This window comes from Alternaria arborescens (genome assembly GCF_004154835.1).
Source record: "Alternaria arborescens strain FERA 675 chromosome Unknown contig_14, whole genome shotgun sequence".
NCBI classification, from domain to species: Eukaryota; Fungi; Ascomycota; class Dothideomycetes; order Pleosporales; family Pleosporaceae; genus Alternaria; species Alternaria arborescens.
In genome coordinates, this window is record NW_021167869.1 from 137,718 (window position 1) to 156,628 (window position 18,911).

Here is an 18,911-nt window from a genome sequence, read left to right on the forward strand (position 1 = left end):
TATGCTGCCTCAGGAGACGCCTTTGTCGACATTGAAACCTGGAAGAATAAAGCACTATGCTAGCCTCCCTCAAGTTCTCTGTCGAAGGTCTCGAGGTTTATAACAAGAGTACAACGACTGTCTAAAAGAATGCTTGGTTGCTCCAGACTGCAGTCCCTACGAACATGTGACAAGCCAGTGTCTGATTGGATCAGCTGAGGTAGTCGAGCGGGCTAAGTCGAGTACAGAGACAAGTACATTGATGCCAGTGGTTAGCACTGTATCAATTAGTACCATTATCTCTACACGATACCACCATCTTTATTTATTTGGTCCTCTGATGCCGATTGCATATTCAGAGTCAGCAGATACTGGCTAACCTTTTTCAATTCCCAGGCCAAAAACATAACAGAGTGAGTTACTTTGACAGAAATAATGCCCAGTATTTGTTTTTCACAAATGTTCTCTGTCAACATAGTATTTCCATGGGTTACGTTATCTGCGGTCGCTGTTAATAACTCGCAGCGTTGGTCTGTTCTCTCTAGTCATTGCGCCCAATTTATCCTGTCTTTTATCTGCAAGACTGCGACACCAACAGCTTTCTGTATTTACGCAACTCCAGCCCGTCTTCCACATTGCTCAGAAAGGCATGTCCGAGCTCTGATGCTGTAATATCAGTGAAGCTTGCTGCTGCTAAGGTCTTTTGAGCCCGTTTCAAAAGCGCAATGTACAAAAGCACCTGTTGAGGATTCTTGAGGCCAATGACTTTAGAAGTAAAGGCTTCGGTTATGATGGTGTGCTAGCAAGCAAGGTATGCACTGTTTCTTACTCCAGGAATCAAACTAGCTAACTTTTTCCCCATAGCTGCAATAGGTATGGGATGCTACCTACTTGGTACTATAGTTTTGAGTACTTGTTCCGTGTTTTAAGATACCAAGGCGGTTCAGTATGGGGATGCGTTGTATTGTGAGAGTTCGAAGAAAGGTATGACTGGTGATAAACAAGCAAACGCCATCTCACTGAACCAACTTGAGACCATTTTGTCTACCAATTAGTCTCAATCCAAAGTTCAGTGTGCGATGGAATATATTTCGGGCATGGTAGCGAGGATTGACGAGGCAGACGCTGCAGCTGTGGGTGGGCGCTACTACCACGGTACGGTATAGTGCATGGCGCAGGCGCCGAAGCGGCGGGAGATCGTCCAGGGCCCATCTGTCATCTCAGATCTGCCACATGTCACAGCGAAGATGTAGATGCAAATGTTTGAGGGCTTGACAATGTTCCGATTGCAGCGATGAGACGGCTGAGATGCAGCATCTCATTTAGCGATGGCGCTGGCTTTGATGAGGTGCAGCAGGAGTCATGCGGCTACGACAGGGGTTCCAGGTCTGCTGTTTGGCAACCCGCCTCGATTCCCTTGACGATGCATGGCAAAGGTCGCGCAAAATGGCGTCTCACTCACAGGGCTAAGTGCAAATGCAGCGGGCAAGACTGTGGGCAAGACACGATGCTCGAGGGTGTGGTCGCACGGAAAGGCCTTACAGTGCTTGACCTAGCCGATTCAGTGAGGCTTACGGCTAGCGCCCGTCTCCAGGAGCGAGATCATACGACTTGTCGAACCACCCCATCACACTGCCAGAGACGCACACAATCACAACCCCGGCCCAGTAGGACGATTTCTGCATGCGATTCCAGTAGCTGCTGTTCGGCCGTACACGCATTTCCGTAGCGCAGCAAATCCCGGTGCTCACGAGTCCGATCTGCCCGCATTCGCGTCGTGAGCCTGCGAAGGAGTGGCATGATTTCCATATTGTGCATGTCCAAGTAGTCGGTAAGAGAAACTCCTTCCTTCTCTGCCAAAGCCCATTCTCTGCATACACAACCTATCTTGTTGTCGTTGTTGTCGTTGCCGTTGTTGCCGTTGTCGCAGCCAGCAGCCCGCCGCCCCAATGGCTTCTGACCCGTACGGCAGCCCCGACGATGGGCTGGAGTTGGAGCGAATCGCCGTGCGTGACGCAGTGCTTTTGCTAGCCTCTGCTCTCTGTGCTAACATGTTCGCGCACCTCAGGTCGGACCCTACTGCGTGTTTGACGACTTCAGACTCCCTCCCAGTCCCGCGCCCATCGATCCGCCTGTCCCCGACGAGGACCGGCACACGGCCAAGATGGAAGATCCCCTGCTCTCGAGCGACTTCCCCTTTGCCAGCATGCGCGCACCATGGCTCACCACCGCCGGCGACGACATGACGCTCACGGCTCCCGCTGACGATATGACCAACTGGAACGAGTGGATGCAGTACGATCCCGCCCAAGCGTCTCAGAACACCCAGAATGTCGACCCCAAGCCCGCGAATCCGCAGGGGCCTGCCGCATATCTCAGCCCCGATCAGCAAACCTCGCCCCATTCCCTCTCCCACCAACAGTCCCAACCGCTGCAGTCCAGCACCGTACCCACGACCGCTCCCATGTTTTCCCACGCACATGCTGTCCCTTTCACCTTTGGCCAGGCCGCCGACGTACCTCCGGCCTTTGACTTCAATGGCAATGCCATGAGCTCCCCGCTTACCGCTGACATGCAGCAACAAAACGCCTTCTACGCCTCTCACCAATGGCAGCAGCAACAGCAACAGCAACAGCAACACCAGCAGCAACAAGTAGCTGACAATGCTCTCTTCTCGCCCACGCAGTACGACCAGAACGGCTTCGTCGCACCACAACCACCAGCCTCGACGCCCAGTCTCCACCATAGCCCAAACTCTCTGAGCAACGGACGAGCCAGCTCAACCTCGTCGCATTCGTCACCAGAGCCTGTCACGACCAATGTACGAAAGAGGAAGTCACTGGCTGACTCCGAGGAGCTCGACGACGATGCGCCCTCAAGTAAGAAGGGAGGACCACCCAAGAAGACTGCACACAACATGATTGAGAAGCGCTATCGGACCAATCTCAACGACAAGATTGCTGCTCTTCGCGATAGTAAGTCACTCTTCAACCCGTCTCTCGACAGGTGCGCTAATCCATGAAAAAGGTGTACCCAGTCTTCGCGTCATGTCACGGCCGAACGGTACCGAAGAAGACGATGACCCCGAGGATCTTGAAGGTCTCACACCCGCACACAAGCTCAACAAAGCCACTGTACTCTCCAAGGCCACAGAGTACATCCGACATCTGGAAAAGCGCAACAAACGTCTACAAGATGAGGTCAACACCTTGAAAGGACGGGTAGAGAGCTACGAAAAGATGGCCATATCGGGTCCCATGACCTTACATGGCACTGTGGGCACACCTGATGGCTCAAGATTCCATAAAGATCCTTTCACGCCCACACACGGCATGCCAATGTCGGGACCGCCACAAGGAATGATTCCAGTTCCTGACAACATAAGTGCTCTCCAGCGCGGTCTCCCACCACAGCAGCACTATGCACCTGCATACCCGCCAGGATACGGCGGTCGCCCAGCAGTTGCCGCGCCCATGGTCAACGGCCGGCGCAATGGTGCCATGATGGGCAAGCTCATGGTCGGATCTCTCGCGGGCCTGATGATACTTGAAGGACTCGTAGAGCGGGAGCAGTCGCAAGAAGAGCCAGCTGGTCGTGGTCTCTTCGCTCTGCCCGTCAACCTCGCTAGCATTCTTGCTCCTCGCGTTTCTCTAGGCGTATCCACAGCTCAGATCCCCATGGCCAAGCTTCTTTTAGTCTTCTTTGCTTTCTTCTACCTTGCTGCACCATTGCTCGACTTCAGATCGAAACCGAAGAGGAAGTCACCTCCAGCTATCCTCTTGACACCCGCACCGTCATTGGCCTCACCTGTAGAAGTACGTCGCAAAGCATGGCTCACTGCAATTCAAACTGTCTGGGTTCCACAACACAATTTCATCTTAGAGCTTGCTGCCTTGGGCTTGAAAACACTTAAGCTCAGCATGCGTAGGCTTGTTGGCTGGGAGGGATATGCATATCTTACTGGCATTACCAAGGAACAAGAGGCAGCTCGTGTCAAAGCCTGGGAAATTGCCTTGGATGCTCAGCTCACAGGCGGCGACGCTGAGATCAGCAAGAGCCGTTTGGTACTTACCTTGATCGCCTCTGGCACCCTACCAGATACACCAGCAAGGCTCATGCTCAAGGCTTTGCATCTTCGAATCGTGCTTTGGGAACTTGGAAACGCAGGTCATGGCTCGTGGTGGTTACTCAACGACCTGAGCGCAAAACTGGCACGAAGCTACTGGAACATGGCGCGAAGCGAGCACCGTATTGCTACCAACATGTCGAAACAGAACAGCGAAGCTCAGCCGTTACCAGAACATCTCGCAGCACTCATTGAGAGGGAGTGCGACGATGTGCTTGTTCCTGCGGTTGTGCAGCGGGCATACAACCTGGCTTGGAATAAGCCAAGCGCAGAACAGACAGTCGTAGATACCTCCATGGATGCTGTTGTCGAGGACTTCGCCATCTGCTCGCCTCTGGATGCTCTTGCCGCCTGGTACTCTAGCCTTGTACTGAACAAAGGACTTGCAGCCACGCTTGGTGCGAAAAACAGCTCGTCCAAGGACAATGTCGTTACCGACCTAGCACTTGCTCTCCAAGCTGCCCCTCCCAATTCACAAGCTCAGCTACGTGCACTAGTTGCTCAAGCTGTTGTACTAGACGACGACCGCAACACTCGCATTGCAGCAGCAATGGAAGCTCTTCCTTCATCTCCCAAACCTGCAGATGCTGGCTTCATCAATATCGTCGGCAATGGCTTCGTCGCAATCGATGTGCGCAAAGCACTTACTTTGGCCAAGTGCCTCTCTCTGGCCGCCTCCTCAAATCCCGAAGCCCGCCGCCGCGCCATATTCGTCGTCAACAACACGTATCTTCCCGAATGCACAACTACACTCCTCAGTTTTGTCGCCGGTTACAAAGTTCTCACGCAATTTATGGCCGACGAAAAATTGAAGAAGGAGACTAGCTGCGGTCTAGAGCGCACTGCTAGCTCCCTTCGCATGTGGATCGGTCACGACACTGGTAAGAGGAGCGGACTGAGCAACAAGGTTCGATGTAAGATTGTGAATAGCTGCCTTGATGCGAGCAAGACTTTAGTTGGATTGGGAGAGAAGAAGAAGAAAAAGGAGGAGTCGGATGTGGACGACGGCTACGTCAGTGCCAGTGTCAAGGACGATTGAAGGTTTCGCGTTTTATGATCTGTTATGCGATCGGGTTGGTCTTTGAATTGGGAATCGGGAATGGGACGACATGGGATCCTCATATCTCACAGGCGTTTATATGGAGATATACACGGCATGGATATGCCTGACATACTATTCATCATGTTCAAGAGGAATAGCGCATTCCGTCCTTTTACCGTTTTGTTGTTTCTTCCTAAAGCTCGTATAGTGTAGAACACATGCTCTTAATGGTTTTATGCGATCGAACCTTGTTCGATGTTCTTCAAGTCCTCGTCCTCTCCATGTGACTTGATGGCAATGACTATGTATATTTGTAGGTACTAGTGTAGTGTATATATTCTTGAATATGACAGGACGCTGGCTTCGAGTGGCATTGTGAGCATGAATGTCTTCGTGCCGAACATGACAATGTTACAAGGCAAGGGATGTGGATGCAGATACTCGTGCATTTAGGTTGTTACTTTTTTTTTTTTACAAGTTGCACGTGCGTTCATGTTTATATCTCTACATCATTGGTTCCTGACGCAGCCAGAGGCCCCCAAAAACATCACAATGAGTAGCACTGATGATCCACCCTTGGCTATAATGACACGTTCAATCTGTGGGAGAAAAGCCATGGAGAGAGATACAAGAACGGATCCTATTCCCAGCATACCGCAAATGAGCAACACAACCGCCTCTTAACACGCTGCTGATACCGGAGAATCCATCAATCGATGAGGAGCCCTGTCACGATGGTCAGTGATAGTACAGAGGAAATGAAAAAGTAGTGGTGCATACCACAGCCGAATAATGTGCAGGCGAACCAGCGCTCGTGCTCTTCGGCATCTCTCCTAATGCTCCGTCACATGGTCGCACACTGAACACCAGGGTTCTGCGGTATCTTGTCAAACTTGGGAGACATGCTGCATCTAGGCCTCCTGATCTTTGTACATGGCTTGTTGGTAGTGTTTGCTTTGGTCTGAGCGCAGATACGAATGGACAAAAACCAAGTTCTTATGGCTTCAAGAGAGGTGGCTGAGCCAAGGTCTTCTTCTGCATGTTTGAGTGATGGTAGATCGGAGAGCAAGTATGTGGGTTTCATGGCGCTCTTCACTAGGATGTTGAGAGTGCGGATGGCGAAACTGAAGATGATCATCTTGATGAGAAGGCAGAGATCAGAGGGCTGAGCCAGCAGTATTGTGAGAATTTTGATCATTATGTTGTTGTCCTTGAGAGGGTGCGACTATGTCTTCGGACCTCGTCGTTTTGGACTCGCCTGGAATGTTTGGATGAAGGGTTGTGAATAGTCGAGTGTGCTGCGACAATAACTGACAAAGTGCGAGTAGACGGTAACAGTGCTTTTGTTGAGAAACGAGGGGAGATAGACATTTGGATATATAGACACAAGTGGTTGGATACGGATTGTCTGCCTACCTGCTTACCATTGTCATAGCTTACCATTGTTCTCTAGGAACAACAAAACATAAGAAGTGAGGTTTTGTTGGATTAGAAGCTGCTGCCTACTCGCTTCTGGTGCTATTGTGCTAACATGACTGTGAATTTACTCACACTCTGCTTTCGCGATCGCAATGGTGACGCTATATACTCTAGAGACGAGGAATCATTGCGACACCAAATGTTTAACACCATTGTCGAAATTGGATACGAGGAACAGAAACGAGGCCGATAATGCATGTGATTTGTTCTTGTAGGTGAAGGGGAAGCGTTGGGAACAATAGCTACCTTGGACAGTAAAGTCATGTCACTGCTACCAGTCTTGTGCTACTCTCAACCAAACACTCACCAAAGCTGGGTACATATATCAATAAGTTCGTAAGACATATATTACTATACTATTTACACACCAATGACCAGCATTTCATCTACTACCATCGATACCATCGTCAAATATTTACACCCAGTCCTCGTCCCTCTTTTTAGGATATTTTATCTCGTGTATTACACTTCGTCAACGTATCATCGACATGCTTAGTTGCCCTTGCCAAGGCCTCCGAGAAGACCAGCCAGACCAGTAGCGGCGCCGTTGGCCTTACCCTTACCCTTGCCCTTTGTGTTCGCCGTTGCCGCATCACCCGCCTGAGCACCCAAAACGTTCTTGGGGTTAGTTCCAGCGTTGTTGTTCAGCACCTGTCCACCGCTGATACCACCCCTGGGGGAGACGTTGTTGTTGGCCTGAGCAGCCTTGTTCTGGTACTGGGTCACGGCTTGAGCGTTGGGTGGGTTGATGACCATGACCATGCCTTGCTGGCAATGCTGGGCTTGAGAGCAGTAGATGTACATAGGCTGGTTGTCGGTGATGGGAACCATGAACATGGGGGTGTTTCCAGCTTGGCGGTTATTGTTGCGGTTGCGACCGTTGCCAGCGTTGCCACCACCGTTACCGTTTGGAGAACCGTTGGGGTTACCAGGGATGGGCTGGAAGTCGGAGAAGATTGCGTTCTGCTGAGGCTGGCAAGGGGTGTTTGCGTCAGAGGAAGCTACACTGTGATTCTGCGAGGATTGTGTTAGTATGTGATGTGACGTGAACGGATAGAGAAAGACTGGCGTACCTGGCTGACGAAGTTGAAAGCGACCATATCACCAGGCTGGGCCGTGATGGAGTTGGGTGTAAACTGGAACTTGTTGTTGGCAGCCACGGTGACCGTCATGGTGGCAGCGGATACTGTCAAGCTCTGGGCCAAAGCCGCGAGTACGATGTTGGAGAAGAGCATGTTGAAGTCGGGGTGGTATAGGAATAAGAAAGATGGGAATTATGAGTAAGAATGGGGATTAGTGAATATACTGATTAGGATATCGATGGTAGTAGAAGATGGGAAATGCACTGCAGATCTGATCCTTAGGAGATACGCCGCACTGAGGCTCACTATATACTCTGCATCTTTGTGCCTTGTAGCCTTCCTCGCTCCGTCAATTGCGCCACAAACACCGAAAAAACGGATGATGAAGCTGGCCGAAACCGTTTGCCTGATGTTCGCGACGGTTAGGAAGAAACTGGACAGCAAGATCTATAAGAGTAGGTGCTGTCAGATGTTTCGTGCCGAGTATCATGCCAAGTCCCAAACATGCGGAAACACTACTAGTGGGTCTCGTGAAGGTCCTCTCAACACGACTGGATGTTTGCTTGGGCGAGTGCAAGCAATAGAGTCTGTCTCTTGTTTTGCACGTTCCAGATGGTGTGGGAACCTAAAGCAGTCAAACGATCTCGGGTTGTACATCATCCGTCTGCAAACTTGTAGTACTTATTGAACAGCGACCACCCCCTCGTGTGCTCACGACATGTTAACTCTTTTTCACTGATGCGCACTTTCCCCTTTACCTAGACTACATTCAGACTTCTACAAGCCCTTCCGAGTCTGGCTCTTCTCTTTGTCGCATGATGCGGATCATGCTTTCTGAATATATTGCGCCGAGCGTGCACAGGGCGATAGATGATGAGTCACCTTCTCAAATTTCCACTTTGTCATGGTAGTATTTATATGAGAGGGACCAAATAGACGCAGTACCAACTCACGAGATGCAATAACAACGATTCCGTGGTTTAAGACGATTCATCGCGGTAAGTGCTAAAGACGAGGATCGGTGGTCCGCAGAGTATGTATCCGAGAAGCTTGGAACGCGTTCGAAACATGTAGCCTTGCAGCACCAGAGTCTCCTACTTTGGACGGCGTCGACGATCGTGTCCGTGAAACAGAGCTGCACAAGCGTGTCCTAGTTTAGCGCTGATGGTGCGTAAGCTGACAATTTGGTGAGGATGCTCGTCTGCGCGACTCGAGTAAGGATATTAAGTTTGAAGCATTACTGTACCATGGGAAATACGATACCTCACACACACTGCGCAAACATGCTTCGCAATGTCCATAGTAGTTGGTTGTGCGCCTCATTCTTGCCTTTGTTCTGCGCTTCTGAACGGAACCATGCGCCCCACAAAATTGTTGCCGCTGTGTTCCGGTCCAGAGTGGATGCGCAGGTCTGATGTGCTTCTTTTCGAAGAAAAGAATCGGCCGGTTCGGTCGTATGCAGTAAGTTACTGCCCGCTAAAGATGGCGGCCCTGACCCGAACGGCTGCCAGTACAGCACCGGTATCGTGCCGAATAGCTCTGATGCTAGATTCAATAGTTGCATTACCCAAACGGTAGCGGCATCTGACGTCGCACAGGAGGCGGAAGAGGCGTAGCTGGCAAGTGAGATGCTTGGGACGACATCCAGGTGTTGGGTAAGAGCGTGTCGATGCAAAGACGCGGTTAACCCCCCGCACGCGAATGAAGATCAGCGTTCGAGCATGGCCCTGACAGCGGACTTCGGAATCCCAGAGTGTCGGCGGCCCAAACGCTAGTCGATGATAACGAGAGCATGTTTCACGCTTTCGAGTATGGCTTGGCAGGCGTTCCTGCAGGGAGTGTGTAGCGAAATGAGGGAGCGACAGTTTCAGACCGAGACAGCAGGGTAGACCCGGGACGACACGGCAGGCGACAGCGACGATGGGGTCGCACGAGCAGTTGCACGAGTCGATGGAAAGACCGCGGAAGCCGACGCGTGTAAAAAGGTGGAAAAAAAAGGGACTGGATTGCGAGGCTAGCGGCAAGGCACCGAGAATTTGTCTGGATCTGCACTGGAAAGCGTGACCTGACAGCCAGGTCCGGGGTCGGTACACCAGCAAGCATGCTCCTCCCGCACGACATGCATTGCAGATTGCGCGTAGGGAGATGCGGACATTTGCAAGATGACTGCTGACAGGTGATTTGCGCTGCGTGGTGCAGGGCTTCGAAGCCATTCATGCGCACGCCGCGCTGGCCATGGTTGAGCACGAGGGAGGACGGCACACCAATGCATTTGCAGAGACAGAGATGGAGCGGATGAACAGGTGGTGGTGGGTATATTTAGGCGCAGTGTGCGTGGCTGAAGGGCTGCGGTGGCCTCGATGGCGCTGGCCAGTAGCAGTGGGCAGGCGCGTAGCCGCCGTTGGTGACTACTGAGACGCTACGAACGACTGGCCGACATGGCGTAGATAGACGCTATCGATGCAGTGGATCACGTCTTGCGGTGTGCTCGTGGGCAGCGCGCTCGAGCAATGAGAAGACGTCTAACGCTGTTTCGGTGGTTCTGTTTGCCAGTCGCTCTTGCCATGCTGGGCCCGCTGCGAAGGAAGGCACTGTGGGCTGCGAGGAAGGGGACGGTCGTGGCGTCGGGCAGGAGCGCTCCAGGGCCCTCGCCAGGTGCGGCAGGAGCGACCATCCCGTTCATCCTCAGCACCTGAAACCCAAGAGGACACCGAACGCTTTGTATACAGTGGCAGCACTCAACTCTACGCATGGCATCGTCTACGCATCAAAGCGAGCCCTTTCACACAAGGGCATTCGCACGCAGGAACGGCCCAAGCTCAGTTATTACGCATCAGGCCCAGCGTTTCAAGCGTGCGTCCAGGTCTGCAGCGTGTCCAGGGGGGCTGCATTGGGCTAGGCTCGATGCAGGGTCGCTGCCACAGGTCCCCGTCACTTATAGCGCTCGCATTCGTCCATGGCTCTCTGCTCCTCCGCTGCTCGTCACTTTTCTCTCCTGGCCCCTCCAACTCGCCCTTTCCTCTCTACCTCTCTCCCTTCGCTCTCTTCGACAACACAGTGCCGCTTCTGCATCTTCTACCTGCTCCCCCAGTTGGACCAGCTTATCCCCCGCCTAATCTGAGATTGTGCGAGCGCGCCAGTCCCGTCGCTCCTCCGAGAGAAGAAGAGCTCGCCAGCCGACGCATCAACCACCAGCTTGTCTGCCCTTGATCTCGTCACTGCCTGTTCGTGTATTCAACTTCATAAAATTATCTTCGCCCGTCTGCTTCGCGTCTCTGTCCGTTGGACCGCGCCTTCCCGCTGTAACCACTCGATCCTTCCGATAGCAGAACCCTCAACGACCTAGCGACCCAAGAACTTGTTAATAGCTCCAACTACATTGCCCGTCGGCCGGTTTTCGATAACAACTCTACCTTACAACCCCGATCTGTACGATCCTTAATCCCGTAATCGCCAGCCAATCCGCACTTCTGCCTTGCAGCAAACGTCTTCGGCTTTCTGTCTGCGCCAGCACTCCCTCTTCCGGCCTTCTTCGATTCTGTATCTTTCCCGTGTGCGCTCAGCATACTCCTTGTTGCACTCTTACCCTTTCTTCGCAACTCTTCTTAGACCACCACAATGAGCATGGACGCTGGCGGTCTTGCTCAAATGACCTACAACAACTTCCAATCCCAGGGCGGCTTCGGCGGCCCCACCTCGAGCTTTGCGTCTCGTGGCAAGGGTGCTCAGCTTAAGCGTCTCAGCGTCGCTTCGCCGCCCAAGGTTGCTTCCATCGCCGAGGACTCGGTTGCGACTCCTCGCACCAGCCGCTCCCATCTTCTGGCCGGCCTCCGCACCGCCCCCAAGACGCCCACGTCTGCCCAACCCCCTGCCTCGGCTCCTTATTCGCAGCGCCAGCACAACGTTGGCAGCAACAATGTCAACCGCTCCTCGAGGCAGTTCAACGGTGCAAACCAGGGCCCTCAGACTGCCATCGGCTCTGGATTCAGCGGTGTGAACCAGTACCAGCAACAGCAGCAGCAGCAACAGCAGCCCGACTTTTACAACCAGGTCCTCGCCCCTCCCCAATTCGAGTTCGATGACGGCGAGATGGATCCCAATGTTGCGGCTCAGCTGTTGGCTACCGAGCTTTACCTCGCCCAGAGGCAGCAGCAGCTCCAGCAGCAACTCCTTGCTCTGACAACCCAGCAGTTCGGCAACATGAACATGAGCGGTGGACAGCAGTACCCCAACACGCCATACACCCCCCAGATGAACGCATATGGTCAGCAGTTTGGAAACACAGCTGCCATCCAGGAGACCAACCAGCCCGGCGTCTACCTAGTCTTCAACCAGATGACTGGCCAGTACCAGTATGTTGTGGACCCGAGCTACCAGCAAGACAACGGCGACATGCAGGCTCAGAACGGTATGTCGGGCTTGTCGCACTCGCCTCCTCCGCCAACTCCTCGCTTCGCTCCATCGCCGCCCAAGGTTGACACTCCGGTACTCCATGTGTCTCCTCCTAACGAGAGCAACCCCAGCCCGTGGGGTTCGCGCAGCACGTCTCCGCCAAAGAAGTCCAACACTCCCCCTCAGGATGTTGTACCGCTCCCCCCACCATCTGCTAACGCTTTCCGTCGAGGACACAAGAAGAACTTGTCTTCTCTTGCTGTTGACGGCAAGGCTGAAGAGGGACCTCGTTCTGCCCTTGCTCGCCCTGTTGGCTTCCCTGCTACCCCGATGACAGGTACATTCGGCCCTGGTCAAGCACGTGCTGGAGAGCACCCAGTGCGTCAGCCTCGCAACCCTCCCTCCATCGAGGAACTCAAGGAGCGCCCCACTACCAAGCATGAGGGTAGCAAGAACTTTGCTACTCGTCAACGTCGCCAGGCTGTGGGCAACCTTGTGCGAGCTGGCATTGGCCGTCGTGCTCACCGCACTAGCAGCGGAAGCGCCTCACCTGACAGCGACCACTTCCCTTCATCTGACAATGACTCGGACAGCGTTCGCAGCGGTGGAAGCGGTAGCCTTTCGGGAAGGCCGAGCATCGGTAGCCTTCGTGCTGTTGCCAATGGCGCCATTGGATCGGAGCGCAAGGCTTCCAAGGAGCGATCCCGCGACAACTCCATCAACCGCTCCTACACTGCCAACAGCGTTAGCAGCGATGACGGTGCTTCCATCGGAGGCGGTCTGGTCGACATCCGTCCCGAGGAGAACGGCCAACGCCGAGGCATGCCCAAGCTTGTTCTCACCAGCGCTGAGAAGCGCAAGAGCACTGTGTTCTAGGCTTTCAACCATGGATTGGAAAGAAAAACCGGGAAATTCATTCCCTTGTGCATATTACTGTGGCGCTCTTCAGACGCCTTCTGTTACGGCCCATTACGAACCTTTCCTTGCTTGTTAGTTCATTTGTTTTTTGCACTTGACTAAGGTCACTTTTGCCATCTTTCGAATATCACGATTACCCTTCGTCTCTTACCTATTGGGAAGATCTTCTTTTCCACCCCTTCTTGTTTCCCAGACTCTTATGCGAACTGCTTTTAATGAGCACGGTGGGAAGGCTCTATGGTTTTTGGCCCGGCGATTTGGACGGGCGAGTTGGGATATGCTTCATGGACGTGAGCTCGATTGCCTGTGGCTAGAGCTCATTGCCTTCTTTGGGCTTCTGTTTTGTGTTACCATTGTTTGTTGGAGATAGTGTGCTTTTGACCAATCCGTTCCCTACCGCTGCGGCCTGGGCGGCAAGGCGATGCAAAGAGAAGAGTGAATCATGTAGGATGAGATACCTAAATGCAACCACACTCGCTTTCGAAATATGCTTCAATCTGATTGTGAAGTGAGGCCATCATTATACGGTTTGGGGTAGCTTTTGCCAGCAACGGATACATGACGCTTCGCAACAGACCATGTGTGCCTGCGAATCAGCTAGCAAAATCATGAGTCGAGTTTGTAAATCCGGAGATTTGATCTCCATCTGTGCTCAGCGAGAACTCTATCAGGGTAATAGCTAATCTCGGTACTCTAGTGCCTCCAAAGGCGTTCAACGGTGATCGACATGATGCTCGCGTGGTGTTGAGGCTAAAGAATCGATAAGCGTCGTAAGGCTGATGGTTGGTGTCGCATCGCGGGGCAAGTGCGAAGCTTCAATTGTCAATACCAAAATTCCCCCCCACACACACTGCGCGTTCCGAACTCATCCACGCCTTTGATATACCTGTCGCACCGCTCTCTGGGTACATGCACGATTGCAGAGTTGCGACAGCCTACACATAACAACACGACCCGCAATGGCTGAACCTCCGGTCGTTCCTCCAATCGAACCCCCACCACCACCAGAGACGTCGCGTCCTCTCCATACTCTCCCTCCACCCTTCTCTCACGACGCTCTCGAGACCATAACACAAGGTGCCGAGGCTCTTGTATACAAAACCACCTTCCTCACGCCGAGTACGCCCGTCGTAGTCAAATACCGACCACCAAAGCCGTACAGACATCCTACTCTAGACAAGCGTCTTACAAAACAGAGGTTATTGGCCGAGGCTAGGAGTCTGATCAGGGTCAAGAGAGATGGCGTCAACGTACCAGGTGTGATTGGCGCGGATTGGGATGCGGGGTGGTTAGTGCTGGAATATGTAGATGGTAGGACTGTGAGGAAAGTACTAGATGGCTGGGCGCATCAAGTAACACAGCGCAAGAAGGACGAAAAAGCCACGGAAGGAGTAGACAAGGGGGCCAACGAAGCGCCGAAAGAAGAAGAAGCTGAAATACTCGACCTAATGCGAAGAGTAGGGCGGGAAGTAGGAAAGCTGCACGAACTCGGGGTATGTCACGGGGATCTCACAACCAGCAATATCATGCTACGGACACCGAAACCACAAAACACGGAGACAGAAGAGCAGCAGCAAAAACCACAGGGACGTCAAACAACAAGTAGTCTCCGCGAAGCAGCGATGCGCGGCGAAGAACCTTCAGACCTTCCGCCCGCCAACCCTCCGCAACAGTCCGATCCTACCACTTCACTGGTCGGCGACATATTCCTCATCGACTTCGGCCTCACAACTGCCAGCATACAAGATGAAGACAAAGCTGTTGATCTTTATGTCCTTGAAAGGGCATTTTCAGCAACGCATCCAGCTGCTGAGCCACTGTTTCAAGAAGTGCTGAAGGCTTACGGTGAGTGTGGAAAGGGTGCTAAGGGGGTTTTGAAGAGGCTGGAAGGGGTAAGATTGAGGGGAAGGAAGAGGAGTATGCTTGGGTGAGGAGGTGCAGTGAAATGGTGTCCCTGTGTATGAGAAAGCGATCATGGAATAAGAACAGAGCGCATGCATTAGAGCAATACATGTGTCTATAATACTTTGGTGAAATAGCGTTTGCATCTTTGCCGCAAGTAAGAAGAATTGAAAGAGAAAATCGCACTACAAGTACTTGACAGCAGGACGACACCTCAAATCCACTTATTTACTCCAGCTAACAGCTTGAAAGCTGGTCCCAAGTCTCCTGCACTTATTCCAGAATCATGTTACCTACGATAAAACAACCCCAAAATGTGGAGACATCAACAGCACAAATACATCTACAACGACAACCCCGAAGACACCGAAACCTTCATCGTCTTCCGTGAAGTCCAGAACCACGGATACACTGACTCCTAGATCTTCCACATTATCGAAAAACGATTCGACATAATTTGAAGCCCTTCCTATACCTCAAGTTCACCGCGAAGACTCAGATCGGCGTGTTTCCTCTACCATAGGCAATGGGCAACACGGTAGTGATTTATGATATTATTGACATGGAACAACCGAGTCTGACTACCATGTCTAACAGTTGTTAATCTATCTTACTTACAACTGGCCCAATGGCGCAGTACCATCAAGCTTGAAGTAGCCCGGTTGAAGGGTCTGGAACACACCAGTAGGGTCATACTTCTTCGATATGGTGTTCAACCTAGCTTGGTTGGCTGCACCGTATCCACCAATAGGATTCTGGTACGGACTGGCGTAATTCATGTACAGGTAATCGTTCAGTTTACCAGCAGCCTTTGCAGCCTCTACACAACGATCCATGACACGCGCGGCAAACTGGTTGACCGTCTCGTCGTCCGCGCTATTGGACCAGCTTGGAGATACCAGGAAAAGCGCAAGGGGGCCGTCCTTAGGATCCAGTCCGAGAGCATTGCCACCATTCAATTTCGTCTTCTCCAGTATCGGGTCGGTAATGACCTGGAGAGAAACAGCGCCTACAAAATCTGCCACGTCTTTAACACTTGCGATTTCCTCGTAGAAGATGTCTTTAGTCAGAGTAGCCATTTCGAGATCGAGCTTGGTCGTCCAGGTCCAGAAAGCTTGACGCTTCCCATTATATTCCCCATTGCCGTCGATCAGTGTAGTAAGCTCCGCGAGGCTTCTTACAGCTGTCGTGTCGGCAATGGCACCTTCAATAGTATTGTATTCCTCCAGGATGGTTGCATTTGTAACAGGGTCAGCGTACTCCAGTTCGACCAGTGCGATCGGGTCTGAACCTGAGTAGTTGACGAATGACAGGATTTGGTGTGCTTTTCCGTCTTGATTGGCTTGCTTGCCGAGATTGATATAGGCTTCAAGTAATGCAGGCCATTCGCTCTCGAGGTACGTCCGCGATCCGCCCCACATAGTATCAGCTCTCGGTAGAGCATTGACGTTGAACTGTGTAACAAGTCCAAAGTTGTTTCCACCGCCTCGGAGAGCCCAGAAGAGGTCGGGGTATGAGGTCTTGCTGACAGTGATGATGACTCCAGTTGCCGTGACCAACTCGAAGGAGATAACGTTGTCGCACGACAATCCGTAAACGCTGGAGAAGTACGAGATACCTATTGCACGGATAAGTAAACTTGTCACGCAAGAACTAGCATATAATGCTCTCACCTCCACCAAGAGTCAGTCCGCCGACACCGACACCAGAAACCTGGAGTTGTGTTAGCAAGCTCATCAGTCAGTCTTTCGAAGTACTGCTTACTCGACCGCCAATAATGGTGAGCTGATATTGTTCCAACTTGGTATATACATCGTACCAAGTTTGTCCGGGCTGGAACGATACACTCTTTCTGTCATCAGAGGGTGTGGTCTTGTTCATCCTTTCGAAGCTGATGGTGATACCGCCCTCGATATTTGAACCTCCAGGTACGGCAGAATGCCCTCCACTCTTCGCCGCAAATGGACATTGTGTAAGTCGAGATAGGAGTATTGAGGTGGATACATCTAGAGCCTTTTCTGGTTTGAATACACATTGGGGCGAGATCTCCGCCTGCTGGGCAGACCAAAAATCGTCGAGGAATGCAGTGTACGCAGATTCGGACTGCGTTTCGACTTGACCGTCGCCGAAGATTAACTTCAGAGACGTGCACTAAGAAAGGATCAGTCTCGGCGTAAGCAGTACGGCAAACCAACAAGTATAGGGACTTACGGCTGCTGAACAACCACTCGATAAAGATCGTTCTGCAAACGACGCTAGCTCGGGTATGGCTGATATATTCACACCGTTCTTCAAGAGAGCTTCAGTGATGTTGAAATCAGCTGGCTCGAACGTGGCTTGTGATAGGGCGCCAACCGCAAAGGCGGCAAGAGAAACAACGGTCTTCATATTCCTTCCAGGCCGAGCGATATTGGCGCGGCGATACAAGCCAATGTCAAGGACAGAAGCGCGAACAGATAAGTGATGTACGGGAAACAACGGAATTTCCCGTGCAATCTTGAGCAAGTCCTGGAATAATGCTGGATGAGACCCGGCACCGAGGTATCACATCCTTTTATGGACATGTCGAGAAGGCATCCGCGGAGACGGGTGTAATCCGGACACCGGATCGCAGCTACGAACAGTTGTGTAAAAAGCCGCCATCGAGTAACGGTGGAGCAGGAACGTTGTGCTGCTAGACAAACTACTCTCTGACGGGCTAGATGGCCGTGCATAGTAATTAAGGGGGGATGCATGCAATGTACGCACCTTCCGTATCGTGTTAGAATGTCAGAAGCGAGCCTGCAGGCATTTCGCAGAATTCCATGTCGCATTTAGAACTTGAACAGTGTTCTCGCCACACAGAGCTCCACCGCTTTGAGGAAAAGAGTTCAGAGCATATGGCCTTAGGTGTTTGATTGAGCTGTAAGTTCAATCACGATGATGACGATAACAATGACCTACTTCTCGTGAGGAGAGAAATCCAAGACGGTCTTTCGAATAAACGCCGAGTGGCGCTTGCTGTATTTGCCGGATTTCCAAGGAATCAGAGGCCATTGTGCCATGTACATCACTACGCCGCAATCCTACCAGCTGCAGGGACCGCATATGCGGGTCTGGCACCAGTGGCGATCAAAGCTTCGAGTGCACCATCGAATCCGAAATTCCAAAAGGGTGAATATGAACGATATGCTCATTGGAGCGCATCAGCAATAGTCATAGGAAACATAGAAACGTTGTCGGTGTTTAGTTAGCGGGGAGTGGAAAGACCGAAGCCGCGGCCAAAGCCGCACCCGGGCCCGATGCCCCACATAGGATGCCAAGCTTGGGTATTCCGAGGTTCTGAGGTTCAGGCAAGTGGCGCTTTCTCCCGTCCTGCAGCCTCGCTCTTATCTGCAAGGGAGTCCAGCCGAAGGATTACTCCGGCGCCTACACATACATGGGACGCAATTCGAGCGACCTTAGGAGCACACCTTTCTTTAAAAAAAATCGAAGAATCTAGCATCGAAGATAGAAAACAGTCGAGCTCTTGGATTTCTTGAAATCAGATGAAATTGAACATGGCATCGCTGGTAGATCTGGACAGACGGAAATGGATGTTCAGATCGACATCAACACAATATGCGAACAAATATCGCATTCCATCTCATGGGTAGCGAATCAAGTCGCTCCGTGGCAGCGGCTGCATCGCCTAAACTATCACGTATAACAGGGATCCCGCAAATGTACTCTCCACCGAGCCGCCAGTGCTGCTTGGAGCTGCGACAACAACGTAGAAGAGCTGTGCCACTGAATGTGCAAAGCCTGGTAATGAGCAGGGAGGAACAGAAGGATGTCAAAGGTTGTTGGTATCCATTACGAATTGCGCATTTTCCCTCGCATTGAACACTTTATATTCGCAGGCGCAATTTACTAGGACATCAGTTTTCGCATTTCCATGCTCCAGCAGAGCCCCCTACCTATTTTCATTCATTTTACAGCAAAACTTCACAATGTCGTCTGAAGAATACGC

General features: G+C 52.0%; 7 protein-coding genes across 7 annotated transcripts; 4 read left to right on the forward strand and 3 right to left on the reverse strand.

The window, feature by feature from the left end:
• Positions 1–1,928: 1,928 nt before the first annotated feature.
• Positions 1,929–5,144, forward strand: AA0111_g6502 (hypothetical protein; the record flags this gene model as incomplete). The annotated part of the gene is made up of 3 exons (XM_028652732.1): positions 1,929–1,985; positions 2,048–2,954; positions 3,007–5,144. The coding sequence occupies 3 exons, from the start codon at positions 1,929–1,931 to the stop codon at positions 5,142–5,144; spliced, it is 3,102 nt and encodes a 1,033-aa protein (XP_028505770.1).
• An 847-nt stretch (positions 5,145–5,991) lies between these two features.
• On the reverse strand, positions 5,992–6,345 carry AA0111_g6503 (hypothetical protein; the record flags this gene model as incomplete). Its single annotated transcript, XM_028652733.1, has 1 exon — positions 5,992–6,345. One exon carries the CDS (start codon positions 6,343–6,345, stop codon positions 5,992–5,994), a length of 354 nt encoding a protein of 117 aa, XP_028505769.1.
• A 773-nt stretch (positions 6,346–7,118) lies between these two features.
• On the reverse strand, positions 7,119–7,861 carry AA0111_g6504 (hypothetical protein; the record flags this gene model as incomplete). Its single annotated transcript, XM_028652734.1, has 2 exons — positions 7,119–7,640; positions 7,700–7,861. 2 exons carry the CDS (start codon positions 7,859–7,861, stop codon positions 7,119–7,121), a joined length of 684 nt encoding a protein of 227 aa, XP_028505772.1.
• A 3,465-nt stretch (positions 7,862–11,326) lies between these two features.
• AA0111_g6505 (hypothetical protein) lies at positions 11,327–12,976 on the forward strand (the record flags this gene model as incomplete). The annotated part of the gene is made up of 1 exon (XM_028652735.1): positions 11,327–12,976. The coding sequence occupies one exon, from the start codon at positions 11,327–11,329 to the stop codon at positions 12,974–12,976; it is 1,650 nt and encodes a 549-aa protein (XP_028505771.1).
• Positions 12,977–13,977: 1,001 nt separating this feature from the next.
• Positions 13,978–14,949, forward strand: AA0111_g6506 (hypothetical protein; the record flags this gene model as incomplete). Its single annotated transcript, XM_028652736.1, has 1 exon — positions 13,978–14,949. One exon carries the CDS (start codon positions 13,978–13,980, stop codon positions 14,947–14,949), a length of 972 nt encoding a protein of 323 aa, XP_028505774.1.
• A 285-nt stretch (positions 14,950–15,234) lies between these two features.
• On the forward strand, positions 15,235–15,342 carry AA0111_g6507 (hypothetical protein; the record flags this gene model as incomplete). Its single annotated transcript, XM_028652737.1, has 1 exon — positions 15,235–15,342. The coding sequence occupies one exon, from the start codon at positions 15,235–15,237 to the stop codon at positions 15,340–15,342; it is 108 nt and encodes a 35-aa protein (XP_028505773.1).
• Positions 15,343–15,534: 192 nt separating this feature from the next.
• AA0111_g6508 (hypothetical protein) lies at positions 15,535–17,308 on the reverse strand (the record flags this gene model as incomplete). Its single annotated transcript, XM_028652738.1, has 4 exons — positions 15,535–16,538; positions 16,594–16,633; positions 16,685–17,071; positions 17,132–17,308. The coding sequence occupies 4 exons, from the start codon at positions 17,306–17,308 to the stop codon at positions 15,535–15,537; spliced, it is 1,608 nt and encodes a 535-aa protein (XP_028505766.1).
• Positions 17,309–18,911: the final 1,603 nt, after the last annotated feature.